This window comes from Trachemys scripta, chromosome 3, assembly GCF_013100865.1.
Source record: "Trachemys scripta elegans isolate TJP31775 chromosome 3, CAS_Tse_1.0, whole genome shotgun sequence".
NCBI lineage: Eukaryota > Metazoa > Chordata > Testudines > Emydidae > Trachemys > Trachemys scripta.
In genome coordinates, this window is record NC_048300.1 from 111,321,318 (window position 1) to 111,340,590 (window position 19,273).

Sequence of the window (19,273 nt, forward strand, 5' to 3'; positions counted from 1 at the left end):
GTATTTCATAAAGGATGTTTACCACAGCACCCTTGTTTCTTAGGATACAACACGGAACAAAGGATTCATTTAAATGCCCTAAGTCACAACAAAAGAATACTTAAAAAATGTAAGCACAGGACAACTATAAGTTTATCTTTCCGGAAGTATATGCTTCAGTTCCCCATTAAAATAGTTTTATTTTGGGATGCAAAGTTTTTTCAATTTGCTTGCTACAGTAACACTCCGATTACGAAAAAGTTCCAATACAAGAGAAGTCCATTAGAAAAGTAAAAGTAAAAGTAAAAAAAAAGAGCTTATTCACCCATAACCCATTGATTAAAAATTCCAAATGCTAAATTTGTTTATATTTTTAATGAAGCATCTTGAAACAATCCAACTTCTTTATAAGAAGTCTATGATGCATTTTGGACCAATTGTTAATTAGTTAATACTTTTACCACTCATCGCTTCATAATGTAGTTCTCTGCAAGGCACATCATCCACTCACCACAGACAGAGCCTCGCACTAATCTCCTTAAATGCGGTCTCTCAGGGAGGTAGCGATATTTGCATCCAAATATACTGAGGTTTGATGTGTGATCTCCAAAGAAACGGAGCTGGCGGTATCTCTCCCCACAGCGGTAACAGAAATTAGTGTTACATTGTGAACAGGTCATGTGGTCACACCCTTCTGTTCTCTGGATGTGGATCTTTATGAGCACAAGAGGAAGAAAAAGAAAATGTTAATTTAATCAAACAAAAAAAACAAAACATTAAAGCAGGTACTACCTAATAATTATCTGGAACAAAGATCAGATGAAGAGTCACAATGACTTATTCCCAGAGTAAGTCACCCTGTTACTGTCCCAGCCATTCCATCAGTAATACGATTGGCTTCAATAAGTGTACAATGACATTCACACATTTGTTCATAGAGCAGCAAACCTGAATATTTCCCTTAAATTCACTTCTGGAATTCCACTTAAGGATTACCTCCCCAATTATCCCCCCCCCCCCTATTTTTTTTTTTTTTTTATTAAGAGAACAATCTTTTTTGCATCCCAGACAAGATCCCATGGGAGTTCTCCAAATAATCCAAATGTTATTGCAGTTTTAAAAGGATAAGAACTCTGGTGATTATTCAGTTACATTATTCAGTACTACAACCATAGTTCAATTAAAAAAGTACTGAAAAACATAACTTAGGAAGGCACCTTTCCCCGCCTCTTCCTCTACCCCTTCAACTTTTTCTTTATCTCAACAAGCAGAGCCATTGGGGCACTTTTCCTCAGAAAAAGACACGGCATCAGCTCAGAGATCCTTGTCAGTGATACTACTACATCAGGGAGCAGAAGATGCTGAAAATCATCATTAGCATCACATTTTCTCTACACCACCACTTTCAACCACTTACACTTTAAAAGAGACCAAAGTATCACTTTTAAAGTGCACCACTTTGCAGAGCCTAGGGTCAAACATGTCTCACACAACAGAATGACGGGCGTTTCTATCACACTACTACCAGATATACCCCAATTTGTATATAAAATTGAAAATTGTATAAAAAAATACCTCACAAAAGACAAAACATTTCAAGTTCTGGATCCCAGTTCCTAGTGTCTGCAGTCAGAATAGGCCTCAACCTGAAAACTACTAAAGAGTATCCCAAAAAATCTTAGCATGCAAGAATAAGGGAATTATCCCTGAAGATTCATTCTCATATCTTTAATATCTTTCTTCAATATTAAGTCCACCCTTAAATAAACCACTAAAACTCACCCATGCACATACTTAAACTGAGTCACTGCATGATCTTATTGCTGTCCTTGTCCATCTCCATCCTCCTCTTCCATAAATATGCATGGAGCTGCACAGTCCCACAGTCAGGAAGGCAGCTGGTCCGGGGCACCCCCAAAGCTCAGCCCTATCATGCTAGCCGTACTCCCAGTGGTAGTCATGAAGTAGCTGCCAGTATTAGCTAACAAGTTCTGAAGGTGCATGCATCTTCAAATTGGAAATTTTTGCTACACACCACTGATGTGACTCTTTCCAAAGCAAATATATTTCAACCTTGATTATCCAAAGCACCTTTTATCAGGTATCATGACCCTGCTTTGGATGTCTAAGCTCAGATAAATAGAGGAGCTCTTCGGTGTCATACAGATGCTCAATGCCGAATTTACTATGGCCTCTGCAGATGAGCAACTAGAATATCCTCACTGAGGGGATCATAGAATTAGAGGGTTAGAAGGGACTGCAAGGGTCATCTAGTCTAACCACCTGCCAAGATGCAGGATTTGGTGCATCTAAATCATCCAAACAGATGGCTTTCCCACCGCCTCCTTTTGAAAACCTTGAGTGAAGGAGCTTCCACAACCTCCCAAGGCAGTCTCTTCCATTGTCCTACTGTTCTTACAGTTAGGAAATTTTTCCTGAATTTTATTCTAAATCTGCTGTTCTGTAGTTTGAACCCATTGGCTCTTGTCCTGCCCTCTGTGGTAGGAGAGAACAACTTTTCTCCATATGTTTTATTGCAGCCTTTCAAATATTTGAAGACCGCTATCATGATCCCCCCTTAATGGCCTCTTTTCCAAACTAAACATACCCAGTTCCTTCAGCCTTTGTTCATATGGTTGGCATTCCATCCCTCTGATCATCTTTGTCACTCACCTCTCGATCCTTTCCAGTTTCTCTACATCCTTTCTATATAGTGGTGATCTAAATTGGACACAGTACTCCAGCTGAGGCCTAACCACCGCCATGTAGAGCAATACTATCACCTCCCATGACTTGCATGCTAGGCCTCTGTTAATGCAACCTAAAATGGCATTTGCTTTTTTTGCAACAGCATCACATTAAGATTGTGATCCACCACCACTCCCTGATCCTTTACAACAGTGCTGCTGCCAAGTGAGTTATCTCTCATTCTGTATTTGTGCATTTGGTTTTTCTTCCCTAAGGGTAGCACCTTACATTTGTCATTGTTGAATTTCATTTTGTTGTCTATAGCCCAGTTCTCCAATTTATTAAGATCCCTCTGAATTTTAGCTCTATCCTCTAAAGCAGAGGTGGGCAAACTATGGCCTACGGGACTGTCCTGCCCAGCCCCTGAGCTCCCATCCAGGGAGACTGCCCCCGGCCCCTCCCCTGCTGTCCCATCCCCCTGCAGTAACTCTGCAGTGGCGACGGGGTTGCAAGCTTCTGCCGCTCTGAGCAGCATGGTAAGGGGGGGAGGAATTGGATAAGGGGCAGGAGGTTACAGGGGACAATTAAGGGACAGTTGGATGGGGAGGAGGTTCGGGGGGGGCGGTCAGGGGACAAGGAGCAGGAGGGGTTGGATGGGTCGGGGATTCTGAGGGGGGTAGTCAAGGGGCGGGAAGTGGGAGGGGGCGGGGGCCAGGCTGTTTGGGGAGAAACAGCCTTCCCTACCTGGCCCTCCATACAGTTTTGCAACCCCGATGTGGCCCTCAGGCCAAAAAGTTTGCCCACCCATGCTCTAAAGTGTTGGCAACACCCCCCCCCCCCTTGCTTTGTGGCATCTGCAAATTTGACCAGTATGCTCTCCATTCCTACATCTAGGCCATTAATAAAGATGTTAAATAACACTGGACCCAGAACAGATCCCTGTGGAACCCCACTTGAGACCTCCCTCCAATCTGACATCGTTCAATTAATAGTTACACTCTTTGTTTGTGGTTGTTAAACCAATTATGTATTCACTAAATCGCAGTTCCACATTTCTCCAGCTCACTTTTCAGAATGTCATGTGGGGCTGTGTCAAAAGCCTTGCTGAAGTCCAGGTATATTATGTCCACTGCTTTCCCCCTATCCACCAAACCATGTACCCTGTCAAAGAAGAAAATCAAGCTGGTTTGGCATAATTTGTTCTTAGTAAATCCATGCTGGCAGCTAGTGATCACCGATTCAACTTCCAGGTATTTGCAAATTGAATATTTTATACACTGCTCTGGTAGTTTCCCAAGTATTGAAGTCAGGCTGACTGGTCTATAGTTCCCTGGCTCCTTCTTTTTCCTTTTTAAAAGATAGGCATGACGTTAGCCCTGCTCCAGTGTTTCAGGACCTCTCCTGTCATCCATAAATTTGCAAATATTATTGCCAGTGGTACCAAGATTTCTTCAGCTAATTCCTTCAGTACCTGGGATGAACAGCATCAGGCCCTTCTGACTTGAATTCATTCAAATTGGTCAGAAGATCTCTAACATGTTCTTTATCCCAATCTGCATCCCTTCCCCTTTATTGTCTATGGTAACTTCTGGTCACTTGTTATTTTTTGTAAGAAGACTGAAGCAAAGTAGGCATGTAGCAGCTCTGCCTTCCTAACATCTTCCATTCCCAGCTCATGTTTTCCATTGAGCAGTGGACCCGCACCATTCCTGATCTTCCTTTTTTGGCTGCAGGGATGTTACAACATAAGAAGGAAACTTTCATACTATAACTGTGAGATGTGTTTTCTTATTTCCAGATAAAAGCTAAATATCTCCACATGCAATATATATACTTGTCCCTAATTTCCAAAGAAAACTGTCTGAGAAATGAACTGAGATTCCTCACTGAGGCCAACATGGGATAAACCTGCAGAGGCTAGAGGGAACAATAAAAGAAATTACACAGACCTGAGTGTACATCCCCAAGAATACGTACACAAGTGCCTCTGAAAGCTGTAACTTTGAAGCAACTGGCTTCACTTTTTCTCCAGGGACTGTATTTTCAATTGTAAAACATTTTCTTCAAAATGTACCACTTTATTGTTATTCAGGTTAGTTTCAAAAAATTGGCTACACATCTTTAACATTGTTCCTGGAGCTTCATATCACATGCAGAGACTAACAGTGCCAGATGAAGTCTGTATAATTCAGTCAGGATGCTTAGAAATTCAGAAATGACATTTCATTTGATAAACTTCAGCTCTGGTTCAGATGGGTATTTCTCCCTCCCCCTCTATAATCCTCCAGTGGAGATGGATCATGCAGCTAACGGTTGGGGAAAAGTGATTGTTAATAGATCAAATGTCATTTGCATGTTTCTACCCTATTGGGCAAAACAGCAGGAGTATGACATGCCACCACAAGGAATGTGCAGCCCTAGAAATTCACTTTGCTATAATTAGTACATTTCAGTTGCTTCATTTCTTTGTTATAGAAGACAACACAGAAATGGAGAAAGGAGAATAACCAAACAGAAGACAGTTTGCATCTCTGAAGAATCTATTATTGGCTTAACCCTGCATAGCAACGAGCACCCTTAACTCCCACTGAAGTCAAAGAACATTCTTCATATTACAGGATTAAGCCTACATAGCACTTTTATCCAAGTATCCAACAGTGCTTTACAGAAGGTAGGAAATTATACCCATTTTACAGATGGGCAAATCGCACCACAGAGCTAAATGACTTGGCCAGGATGTCGCATTGAATCAGTGGCAGAGTCTGGAATAGATCTCTAAACATCTACATGGCTATTTTATAACTATGTAATACACATAAATAACTGCATATTTCTTTACAGTATATATGAGCTGGCTAACAGGGCTGACTCTAGTTGTGGGGAGGAATTGCCAATCAAAATGTTTCTGGCACTCCGAACCACCCTGATCACCTGCTCTGCTGGCTAAATGAGAATTTCTAGGGAACAATATTTTAGAGCAAGTTACTTAATGAGCTATCAGCTGAAAAGTTAAGCTTCTTCCCCATCTTTTGTACCACCATAACTATCTTTCCATCCAATAAACATCCTCTTTAAAGAAAGAGCCCTTAAAAAAATCCTCCAGACAAACATTTTCAAACAATTTTACTGTGTCATAAATGACTAGCTAACCTCTGTTACACTTCTTTCAGAAAGGAAACCCGCTGTAGATTTAAATCCTTTCATATATCTGCACTAATTCGCTTCCCTCAATAAAAAGGAGCCCAGAGAGTTCCTTAAAAGATTCAACTGGAAATACCCAGCAGTCAACTTTCTGGATTATTTTATGATACTCATGTTAATTTGAATATCTGATCCACAAAAAAGAGTAAATATGTCCTGATTTGTACCAGTTTTCTTGTTCACTTAACTTCCTTCGGCTGTTCAAAGTTCCACAACTGTAACTCACCAGCTTTTTAAAGTTTTCTTCTGTCACCCTAAAATGTGTTTTCTCCTAAAATCCCCGGCAAGTTCACATTTTCTACATACAGCACTTCCTTGTTTTATTGTATAGGAACTACATCTGAGGAAGAAGGGGAATTTTGTGGGGGAGTTTTTAACCATACTATTTCAAGAATTTTCAAAAACTTTTGGTTGAGGAAACGGGTATACTAATTATATTCCTTTTCATCGGATATGTATACAGGAGATTTTATACTGCTCTAGACCTCTCTGACTGAAATAAACCCAGGACTTTTCACCAAGAAGCAGAACTATTCAGAAAGTCACACTGCACTAGGTATCCCAAAACAGAACACACAGGATCAGTTAAAAAAAGCTAACAAATTATTTAGTCATAAATCATGTAATACAGAATCCAAAGAAACCCCAATCCTGCCATTTTAGTTATCATTTACAAATGTGAAAGGCTAAATATAACATATTGTGTTTTGATAGCACATGTTTTTGCTTGCTTGTGTAAGCATATCCTGTAGGCAGCAGCTACACCTAAATAAATGTTTCAGTCAGACACAGTAAGGTAGTATTCACTTTCAAAAAATTTAAGGTGGGATTAAAGTTGTGGCCGCCCAATGGTGCCTTCTGCTCTGTTGAAATTCCAGAACACCTACCTCAAAATGTTGGAAAACAAGAAATGCTCTTATAGATCTCCCCAGATATTCCCCAAGGGAACATTCTTGTAACACTAAAAACACCCACCAACTTAAGAAAAATCAGAAAAAATGCATAAATAAGGTAACATTTTATTGGTGATATGCTGACTTTACAAAAAGTTGCACCACAACTAATAAATCAGCTGTAATGCTCCACAGGGTTGTGAGGTTCCTCACCATCACTTACCCTTAGCATGAGTAAATCTTATCGCCTGCTGTGAATCAGTTCCCTGAAACCAACAGCCTCTGGCAACACAAGTGCTACCTTCCAAGCTTCTATGCCTTATTCTCTCTATACAGATAGTGACAGGCACACAGCAACCCCCAAATACTTGGAACATTGCTAGAGTGTCCAGCCCTTTATCCACTGAACACACTCAGAATGATCAGACCCGCTGGTAAAGGAATGGTACACATCAGCTTGTAAAATTCAACTCAGTACCAGCACTTTGCTTAAAACCACAGCACTCTGATGTATTGAGAATGAAAACAAGAATAAATTTGCTGTCAAAGAACAGAGATTCAAGTAATAGCGAGTAAGAATATTGGAAACAAATGGTTACATATAACCATATAAAGCAAAATCATAACACACTTCCTAAAAATTAAACCTTAACTAACAAGCTACTCACTTGTCTAAAGTTTATCTTACCCAAAGTTCTCCTCAGTGTTTTCAACCAAGGCTGCCTGAGACCCTTTTTTCCTGAAGAAAAATTGCGGTCCTTTTACTTCCTCAGTGAAAGGTGCCCAGCTGTCTTCTCTGCCTCACAAATATAGTCAAGCAAACCTTTAGAGTGCACCTCTAGACAAAGTTCTCTCCCCCCAACTCTTCCTGTTGTTAGTTTCGTTCTGAAATTCTGACAATCTTCATTTGCATTTAGTTCAGATTCGTGATAGGAAGACCATTGCGAATGAGACAACACTCAATTTACATATAAACAAATAGATGGATAAATCTCTCATCTGACAGAAATCCTGTTTTTCACCTTTGCCAGTGACCAGTACCAGGATACAGACTTCAAGAACATATTTTCAGTACTACACAACTCCTTCCACAATATCTGTACATGCACTTCACAATGGAATAATGAACAGTGTGACACCAGTTTTCATTTGAGACCTTACATGACATTCTTTGGTGATCTAGAATGCACACACCAGAGTCATGACATTCCTGTATTCCCTCTACACCTCCTTTGGCAGTTTGCATTAAGAGGTTCTTGGGTCACATCAGCATTCCCCCAATACCTACCTGCTCATAGAATGAGGCAGAACTTGTAAGATGGTACCCTTTGGAGGCAATACTTTTACATTATGCCTTCCTGATGAGAATAACCAGTTTGTCTCTTTGGGTACATAAACACTGCACTCTTTACTGTGGTGTGTAGCGTACATACAATAAGTACCTCCCTAGCACGGGTGTAAATACCACTACAGATGGTGAGGCACTGCTTAGGAAGTATAGACAGGCCTGAACCATGTGGTATGTACCCAGCACGGCTCTCTACATGCCCAAGCAGTGCCTTCCCAGTCTACAAAGCTATTTTTAGTAGCATAGTGTCCCGCTGCCTCCCTGCTGCTGGAATCTTTCCCTGATGCAAGAAAAGGCTCCAGCAGCAGGAAAAGGCTCTGATAGTGGGGAGGCAGCAGGGAAGGGCTCCAGCAGCTTCCCGCTGGACACTTTCCCTGTGGCTTCCCCTCAGGCCAGAGCCAAAGCTCCAGCAGCAGGGAGCTGCTGAAGTCTTTCCCCACTGCCTCTCCCCTGCCGCAGCCTTTCAATGACACCCATACCTACACCCCGAAGTGTGGATGCAGCCTGCTTTTCACTAATGCATGTACCTACATGATCCTTATGTGCTACCACCAATAGTGTGTAGTTTATACATAGCCTATGTTACATCAAAAGAAGTCAAACTTACTTCCCTGCTTTGCTACAGTTTTTAGTTTCTGAACAAATGACAAACTATACTTGAGCTTAAAGTTTAGGCAAACATTGTACTCTGGGTTTAAAATATATTGCCATAATGAAATACTGAAATTCAAATATTATTAATCATAAATCCATTCAAATGCCATTCCAACATCACTTGCTACAATAAGAAATTATTGTTTAGCTTTTCTTAGTCACAACAGACCTGGTTCCCTTTCTTTCTCAACAGATCAAATATGGTGTGTGTGTGTGTGTGTGTGTGTGTGCGCGTGTGTGTGTGTGTGTGTGTGTGTAAAAAACTAAATTTAGTTTTGAAGAAGGCTGGCTCAGTCTCTTCGGTAAACAGCAATTTCTTTAGACACTTCCTAAGGTACATAAAAAAAGAAATTCTACACGTATAACTATTTGCAAAGCTATACTAGGTAGGATTCATTTAAAGGATCATCTCTTAGAATCTGTCACAGTTCAGCACAAATACATCTGTATTTCCCCCTCTGGTTCATCCAGGGCACCAACTCTAGCTGTCTAGTTCCCCAGCAGTTGCCTCTTGTGGGTGGAGTCTCGCATCTTTCTGATTAGGGTATTTCCAGGGTGTACAGGCCCCTGCCAATACTGTGATATTTCCAGCAAAAGACAAGCTGGCTAAGAAGGCTTCTTTTGTCTTCTCTTCAGAGAAGACACACAATATAATTGCCACAGTTATAAGTTACCACACAGCTTTTTCTAAGCAAGCACATTTTATTCTTCAAGTAAAACATTACAGAGAAAACATTAAAAAACAAGAACGACACACATGCTAATAAACTTACCAGAGATCACCCCAACATGGACTCTGGCAGGTGAGCAGTCCAAAAACCCACAAGAACCCTCACATGACACTCAGAGTCACTCATTTATCCAGTTTGGGCCTTTGAAGAGACTATGAATAGATAATCAGCCAGACAATGGTTTTCTGCTCAAGGCACAGCTTCAAAAGGATGGATTCGCACCCCAAGTGTTTCCTAGGAGATTCACTTCACACATATTGTCCCCAAAAGTCCTTTGACGCTCATACATAAAACTCCAAAATAGCACATTTGTATGTTTAATACGAGTTCCCAAAAACAACTAACCACGATTCAACAAGGTTTAACTTAATTCCATTAGTTTTGTCCTAGAAATTGCAGGATATTGTCGTATCTGTACTGAAGCTACTTGTACGCAATACAAGTAATACTGCATCCTCTTTCACACGCTCCTCTAACATTCTCCTAGGTAACAGAAGTTCTGGTGGGTTTGTTCAGGAAGGATCCATTTCTGAAAGTGAAGTTCCTTTCCTGTATCACCAGTTCCTGAAGCCTCAGTTTATCCTTAAACTGGGATTCAGATTGGTCTTCAGGTTCTTGGAATATGAAAATAAAGTTTGTGTTCTATCACATAACAGTATGCAAATCATTTTACACTGTTTCTTTGGTCCTAATAGAATATTCAGTCAGCATTAAAATGTTCATTGTCCTTCTATATAAAACAAAAAAAACATGATCTAGTAAGTAATTCACAAAAAAGGCCACACTTTTTTTTTTTTGGGATAGCATTTGGATTTTTTTTGCTGGGAAAGGGAGTTGGTGGAAAACCCGAAGACGCAAAACACAGCCATTCAAAAAAAGATCCAATGGAAGTACAGAAAGTATAGCCGTACTTAAAAATAAATCATAATATGTTCTCAGTTTAACGGATAATACTTCAATCTTGTTTGCTTAAAACAAACAAACAGTAATACCCTGCTCCTTTTAATATTTAAGCTTCACTACTTTTTGTAGTATCCTGGTTTAATGGCTGATTTTGACCTTATCACATTACAAACGTTACTGCTTAAGAGTATCTAAGAAAGCTGTTTTAATGAAGTACTTGAAGTGAGAATAATGCACTGGACCTAGAACAAGTTAGGATAGATCAAATGGAACAGTACATCAGTTGCAGATTCTTCTTCCCCCCTCCTTTTCTAATTTGCACATGGGATTTCCATCTGCTTCAAGATATCCCACTACTTCATATACCAAAAAAAAAAAAAAAAAAGGTTGTAAAAGTTACAACTGCTATTTCGTGGTGCAGCTCACCTTTCCTGAGATCTTTCTGTGTGCTTTGAGACCTACAAATGAAAAGTGGTAAGACTCGGTGGTGGTGTACTTTGTGCTATAACTGTTGAGAAAAAGCAGAAACACAGCAACCTTGCAATCCTTCTAAGCAGTTATTTTGTTATTACTTGCCAGTTGCACAGATCTGATCTTGCTTAAACAAATAATATTTTGATACAAACTGGTCAGACTGCGTAAGCTTAGAGAACTCTCTTCTCCTCCAAAGATGAATGCTGAACAATCAGAATTCCCTCTCAGATACTAATGCAGCTTTGGTTTAATATTAAGTAGTTAGAGGAGAAAGTCACTACCAAAATGAATTAAAAGAGTGACCTACATGAAAGACAGTACAGCCTCAAGAATTTACTTTCAAATCAGAACACAAAACATTCAACTTTGAAGACCTGCCACATCCATCCTCTGGCACAGTGGGGAAAAAAAAAATTGTATAAACAACAGTCACACTTCCTCATACACAGATTACAACTCAACAGAAATACCGAATTTCTAAACAAACGTCATTGAACTGCAGAAGGCCTTTTATTAACAAAGGTACTTTTCCCACACATTGGACTTGTCTACATTTCAAATGCCACAGCAGCACAGCTACACTTCAGTGTAGATACTACTTATGACGACGTGAGGGGGTTCTCCTATTGGCATAGATAATCCACCTCCCTAAGAAGTGGTAGCTAGGACAATGGAATAACTCCTCTGTTGACCTGGCGCTGTCTACGGTGGGGGTTAGGTAGGCTTAACTACATTACTCAGGGATGGGGGTGGATTTTTCACAGCCAAGTGATGTAGTTGGGTCGACCTAACTTTTTCTGCATGGACCAGGCCTTTTGTTTCATAGCCCAACCCACCAAATTCAGTAGACTGAGGAGTGCAAGATTATTATTATTTCCTAAACATGGACCCTGAACTCTTTGGCAAAGTTTTTCCATAAACAGGAGCCCTTACTTTAGGCTCCCAGATAAGTGGCCTGATTTTCAGAAGTTCTGAGCATCCAACACTTCCTATGAAAGTCAACGAGAGATGCCGGGTGCCCAGCACACTTGAAAATAAGATTCTTTATTCAGATGCTGAATATAGATTTAGGCAACTAACTTTAGGCTTCTATTTCTAAAAAAATCTTGGGCTTTATGTCCAGATGCTCAGCTATTATGGTGATGTTGGCCACATAACTACCTAGATATATTGAAAGATATCGATAAGCAGAGACTCATAGCTGGTCAAAAACAAGTATAAGAGCTTGCAAACCATGTTTTGAAATATTTTACTTTTTTTGGAAATTTTTCAAAGTTTTGACCAGCTCTGAGAGACGATCATATCACATACTTGAATTTAAGAAAACAGAGAATTTAACAAGTTCACATGCTTTAACTTTTGTTAACGGTTCCCTTTACTACACACAAAAGATACCATGAAAATCGAAGAGAAAGCAGCAAAAGTTCTGAGAAGTGGAATTGTCTTTCCCCACTACACATGAACCCATTCACTGAAAAATATGACATCATGGGTATTTCCTTCCCCATAATCAGAACAAACTCAAGTGTATACTGATAAACATCCTCTTCCTATTAAAATACTGTGCAGTTTTCTAGCCAAAGATTTGAATACTTGCCAAAAAAATTGCTTTATTGAACTGGAAGATTTACTTTAAAGTTGATGATCATTGCATAATATGACACTAATGGACGGTGATATCGATATCAGAGAGATCTTGGAAAATTTTACCAAAATCAATGCGAGAAGAGATTTTAAAAACCTCAAGGAGGCCAAACTGGCACTACTGTCAAAAATCTGGGGACTCATATGGATTTAGGAAGGCTGGTAAATAAAGCTCAGTTTTCACAGTTACTTTAAACACATTTCTGATTATTATCAATTCCACAACAAAAATGTCAAGGTGGAGTTGAAACTCCATTAGTCATTTAGAGCAACACGCATTAGAAATGCTGTAATTATCCCAAAATTAAGCACTATAAGCCCAGGAAATTCAGAGTTAAGATTAACCTTAAAATAAAATCCAAACACGTTAAGGTATGCAGATACTCAGCTCGGGGCTCCAAACCACCGTAACTCTGTGTTTGTAGTGACATTATGTGAGATAACAGACAAAATGTTTGTGTCTTTAAACATAAAATTAATCTAATCTGGAGCCCTGAACACTAAAATGCCTTAATTTTAATCATCATGTTATTTATTGCTTAGTATCACTACAGGGCAGAGTTAAGGTTGTTAGGATGCCCTATCTGTGCATTTTCCATTACTTTAAAAGAAACCCAAACATGTTAAGGTAAGGTTAACTCTAAATTTCAAGCTTTATAAACCCAGAGTTTAAGGACAGTTACAATATCCATATGATGTATTTTACTTTAAGGAAGTGTACTTTGTGAATTGCCCTTTCTTAATTATTAAATTTCATACATGAACAGTAAACAAGAAACCCAATGAAAAAGTTACCATAATATTTTTCTAATCATTTGAAAATATGAGGTATCAACTTTAATTATTTTTTTATTTCACACTTCTGTGGCCAGACTACACAGTATGCTGTATCCACTTTACCCCACCTTAGAACACCACAAAAAGGCACCACTATATTGGCTAGTTGAACTGGGTTTACGGTTGCTTCGCATTGCGACTGGAGTGTATGTTATAATTTTACCTTCCCTTCCGCCCTGTCAAATCCCTGAGAGCACTTCTCGCCCTTACCTTATCAAGTATCCCCCTTCCTTCTGTCCCCAACATACCTGTACATTCCCGCACCAGATTTCCCCCCTCCTTCCTGCACACTTCCCCATGCACAAGGTTTCCCCATCTTAGACTCCCTGGTGAGCAGATCTGTTGTCGTGGGAATGCTTTTTTTAAAATGGAAATATTTAGGATAAGTGGTAATAATTGCTGCTATTTTTCTTAACTGAAAGTTATGATGACAGAGACTAGTGCATAAAATCTTTGAATTTCTCCAAAGAACTGCCTATTTTCATAGTGCCAGCCATCACCCCTACAAACAATCAAGGGCTGCCCTTAGGTAGGATGTCCTCTTTCAAAATAACCTCCACTTCCCATTGTTTATAAATACGAGTAAAACCACCCTGCCCTAAGGAAAGGTCATGGCCTCCCATGCTGCTGGAAGTAGGAGAAGAGCAACATAAAATTCAGGTGAATGAAAACAGTAGTCAACTTTGCTAAGAACAGCCTGTGGCCTCGATCCCATCTGAACAGTGGGAAAAGGTGGCCATTTTGAAAGAGGAAAATTAATGAAATTTGCTTAAGTAGAACATTCTTCTTAACCGAAAGCTTCTTCTTCAGCAGAGACTGAAAAAGGTTATGAAAAAGTGACCATTAATCCTAAAAAATACTTCAACCACGAGAGAGAGTTTTAACTACAAGGGAAATACGAAGAGGGGTACTAAATTTCTTAAAGGACCTATTTTTAGAATAATGTTTACTTCATATTTACTTGTAAATTCCCAGAAATTTCATTCTCAACTCAGAGAATAAAGCAATATAATTTTGTAGAAAATACACTCTTTATACATAAATCAGGGATTCAACCTTTTTGTTAAATTCAAAGCTCAATCTTATTTATGAAGCTGGAGCCCAGCACCTCCTTAATATGCATCCATTCCATTATACATTTGCTGAAGTAATATTAAACAAACAGAAGCCTCAGTTTGGATAATTATTTAGATTATTCAAATGCAATTCTGAAAGCTTATGTTGTGCCCTAATAGAGGATAGCTTACCTTGCATTTTGGACATTTCTGAGCATTCCTTTGCCCATGTTCAATCTCACTGGCCCAGTGACGCAACAGCTTGTCTCCCTTTTTGTATTCTTTACAGTTAACACCTTCATGCCAGGGAGAGTGGCACTTAAAACACCAGACAAATTGGCAAGTTGGACACTGGATCTGCATAAACAAAAGTGAAACAAGAAAATACCAGACAAATTTGCAAGTTGGGCATTGAATGTCTGTGGAAAAAATCACCACCACCATTATAAACACCTTTATAATTAATTTTAATTAAGATCTCAATTTTATATGACAGCTAAGGTCAAACAAACCTAAAAGATTGATCGTCTTTAAAAAAGTATACAAGGAAGTACCAAATTTAATTTATAATTCTATATGTAAGAAACTATATTAAGAAAACATTAAAGCTTCACGATTAATTACTCAAGATCAGAAGATTTCAAAGGCCCCAATCCTTAAACAGGGGCTTAACTTTAAGTACATGAGCAATCCCACTGAATTCAATGGAATTATTCAAATGCTAAGTGTTTTGTTAGATTGGGCTAAAGTTAGTGTTGAATGCACAATTCTGCACTCTGCCCTTTTGTGAATAAGCAGTTTGGTACAAACCTTCGTTACCTGATAGATAATGTGTTTTCAGGTAATATCATAGCTTTTTCTACAAACTTTAATACAATTTAAATGCTTTAAATTAGATGTGTAACATTTACTATTTTTCCTTCACTATTCTGATTCGCACAATGGTGCATTCACATTTTAAAGATTTACAAGACCTCATTTTCACTACCCTGTACCTAGTGTAGTAATTTACATATGCACAGAGCAAATAGTTTTTGTACTGAGGTAGTACCTAGAGGCCCCAGACTTATTGTGCTAGGCCCTGTACAAACACAAAGGTCTGGTCTGCACAAAGTTGCACCTGTTTAATGTGAGGTAGGATTCTAAATCAATTTAACTAAACCATTGCAACTTGGTGTTCTGACATAGGTTTATCTTGCCCCTATAAGTTTACAGAGGCAAGGTCAACTAATTCAATCAGATTTAAATGTGTACCCATGGGGTAACACAACCACTCTAAAATGTGTGTGTAGACCAGCCCCCCGCCCAAAAAAGCCCTGAAGGGCTTACACTGTCTTCCTACTGCTCTCATTTAATGGTGTTTTCATCCACTTTGCACAGGTACAAATGAAAACCACAAAGCAAGGAGGTAGAGAATCAGTGCCAGAATTCTGATGCAGGTTCTCCTCTGTAAACTATGAATTTTAATATTTTAGGCTGTCATGCATTACATACTCTCTCTCTAACAAGTACAGCCTTCCTTAGGTGCAATTCAAAGGATGAGACAGTTAACTTTGCTGTTAAGTTAGATGGCCTATATGATACTACAATATGAAGTAACTGAAAGTTTGCTTTCTGTAGGTTGTATAAATGTCATTTACTTAGTACTTTCAACATATAATATTTTCCAGTCTTTGAACTCAGTATTGCTACACAGTACTACAAGATGCTGCATACACACATACAACATTGTAAAAACAAAATATATTGCACTTGACAAGAAGTAGGTGATCATGTAATTAAAGGACTATTGTAGTCTTCAAGGAAGGCAGCACAAAGATTGTGGAAAAGAGTTAATATATTAATAGGAATGTTTCCATGATTATTTAGGAAAAAAATGAAAGCTTGTTTGCATTTAAGTACTTCTCTGCAGCATTTGTAATCCAAATATTGCAGATTGTGACAAGTTTCAGAGTAGCAGCCGTGTTAGTCGGTATCCGCAAAAAGAACAGGAGTACTTGTGGCACCTTAGAGACTAACAAATTTATTTGAGCATAAGCTTTCGTGGGTAACAGTGCATCAGAACATGAAAGTCAAACGGACTGATCTTCAATGTCCAAGATAAAAACAAAAAATAAATAAAAACAGAAGAGTATATTTAAAAAAAATTCTGCTAGGAATTTCATGTGCTATAAATAACTAAATTTTTGTTTCTTTAACCTCCTGGCCTTAGGTAAAATTTCTAACTTACATGACAGAGGAGCTTAAGTCCCATTTTTCAAAGAGACTTTGGCACTTCGTCATGGTATCGCTACACTTAAAACACTAGTGACACAGCTGCACTGCTCTGATGCTTCAATGTAGACTCACTACAGAAACGGGAGGGGTTCTACTATCACTGTAGTTAATTGACCTCCCGGAGAGGTAGTAACTAGCGCAATGGAAATCTATCATCCTAGTGCTGTCTACAATGATGGTTAGGTTGGCATAGCTACGTCTCAAAGGGGTGTGGATTTTTCACATCCCTCAGAGATGTAACTATGCCGATGTAAGTTTTCATTGTAGACCAGCCATCGGTCTCACTGCAAGTCAATGGATCTTTGGCTCTTCTGTCACTTAGGCACTTTTGATGATGATAATGTAATGCATAATGGAGATAGTAATGCCATAGTGATAAGTTTAGAGCTGAATGTAAAATTGGGTTTTTTTGGTTCGGTGAATAGTGGACTTTCCAACCTGGAACTTGTGTTTTATTTTGTAAAAATAAATCTAGCTAAGTTTCTAAACAAAAAACACAAAATATTTTGTTTAGAAAACATAAAAAAACACCACGGTTACTAACCTTCCATAACTGTTTTTCTTCAAGATGTGTTGCTCATATCCATTTCATGCTAGGTGTGCATAGGTCAGCCCCCACAGAGGGAAAAATCTCCAGGAACTGTGCACGTGGTACGCACACATCTAGCATAGAATCGACATGAGCAAGCACTCAAAGAAGAGCAGAATACCAAAACCACATTTTTCAGCAAATAAACTCTGTCTGAAAAATTTCACTGAGCTCTAAATAAGACCCCTTTAAAAATAACATTAAATATCCCTATGGGAAAAGTAATACCATATAAGACTGTTTCTGCAAGTACAGAAGCAAATCCAGTCACTTCCAACCCTGTCATTTCATGATTCATCTTTGACAGACATAAAACAACCCACTTAGAGAGCACTTCCTGCCCTAAAATATTACAAAATTTTAAGAGTCAGGTGAAACACATTCTCCAGAGTTACAACTTCATAGAATAGCCAGGTCGTGACCATAGGTATGCAGGGATACAAATATGTCCTATTTTAAAAACGGACGACAAAATTGACAGGCCCCTGTATCTCCCCTACGTTGAAAGTTGCATTTAAAGATTACATTAATCCTTCCCCTTCCAGCTATGCTCATCTCTCCCCAATACAAACATTCCCCGGATAAAATTCTACAAAATTAAAAATATTGAAGCCTCTGCTGGGTTTCTTGTTGGAGTCAGTCTCATGGTGCCTCGTTTTTAAACAAGCATGCATACTTCCTATTGCTCTGACTGTCAGAAGCATTTCTGTCACCAGCCTGCTTTTTAAAGATATGGACATTTTCAGCTGTTCAAAGAGCTTGCAGAGTAGGATGCTTATTATTTTCAGTATCCTACCTTCTCAGAAGACTGATATAGGTTTGCATACATCCCTAGAGATCAACACACAGAGCTCGTAGCTTTAATTACTGGTCTACCAGCCTAGACAGTGTCCTCCAAACTTGTTTTAAAGTCTTTAAAAACTTTCACTTATCACTGCTAATAGATGTAGTAACCTATGCTGAGCTGGTATTCTACAGTAGATAATGACATGTGCTACATTTGTGATTTTTCAGTTTGTGATCTCCACTCCAAAATGAATATGTAGCCATAGTTACCTCTTCTAAAAACTGAAGACCTTCAGCAGTTGTAATAATTAGAAGGCCTTCCAAGCTTGGCCAACTGCTGCCGAGTGTTTCTCAGTCTATCTGTAATGCAGTAACTTGTAAACCCCCTAACCAATCAATTCCAAAATTCAAAGGAAACATTCTAGGCACCAGTGGCCAGAACTCTATTGATTCTGGGAAAAATCAGTTAACACCTTTTACTCCCAGCCCACTGCCTGAATGGGTAATTAGGCCCACACCACAAAATGAGTTTGAAACCCCTGAATTAAATTCTAAACTTCAGGGCAGCGAGTGTCCCTTAACTCTATGTTCATAGAGTGCTTACTACAATGGGGCCCTGATCTTGATTGATGTCTCTAATAATCATTGCTAGAATACAATCAACAACAACTGATCTTTAGGCTTTAGTTTGTAGAAGACTCATCTGCAGCAAGGAAAACAAACAATGCTGAGATTAGTATGAATTTAGGTTTTAGAAGGTATGTGAATATTTGTAATAATTGTTTTCAAACTGTATTAATTATTTTGAGTATGTGAGTATGCTATTTTTTTTTTTTTTTACATCTAGTAAAAGTGTATTCTTGGTTTCTAAGAGATACAAAAATCCACCCCCCTCCCCCGAATTACTATTCAGAGTAAAAATGAACTACTGATACAGTATTTCTAGACTTCAGTCCCACTGCTGATGTTCTGTAAGCCTCACATATGTAAACTGGTTCTTCTGAAGGCAATATATTTCCTGTTACTTATTCAATGGTCAATAGGTAGAATTTCCTCTGGTATAATTTACAGATGGAGTGAGGAGCAGGGAAAAGAAGCATTGAGCACAGTAACAGCAGCCCAGGAGGGTAATCTTTGTGGGCACAGCAGCAGTGACTGGAGAGCTCCATACATCACACATTTTATTGGTGAGAGAAATAAATAATTCCAGAAAA

General features: G+C 38.9%; 1 protein-coding gene across 2 annotated transcripts in view; it reads right to left on the reverse strand.

Moving 5' to 3' along the window:
* The window catches only part of RNF217 (ring finger protein 217), a 111,602-nt gene that overhangs the window by 53,755 nt on the left and 38,574 nt on the right, over positions 1-19,273 (reverse strand). For both annotated transcript variants that reach the window (XR_004645138.1, XM_034765747.1), the window contains exons 3-4: positions 14,600-14,764; positions 491-692 (exon numbers count right to left, since the gene is read on the reverse strand). Coding sequence is in view for 1 of the 2 variants with exons in the window: in XM_034765747.1 (XP_034621638.1) it covers positions 491-692; positions 14,600-14,764 (367 nt within the window). In the remaining variant the exon portion in view is untranslated. The remainder of the gene's footprint in view (positions 1-490; positions 693-14,599; positions 14,765-19,273) is intronic.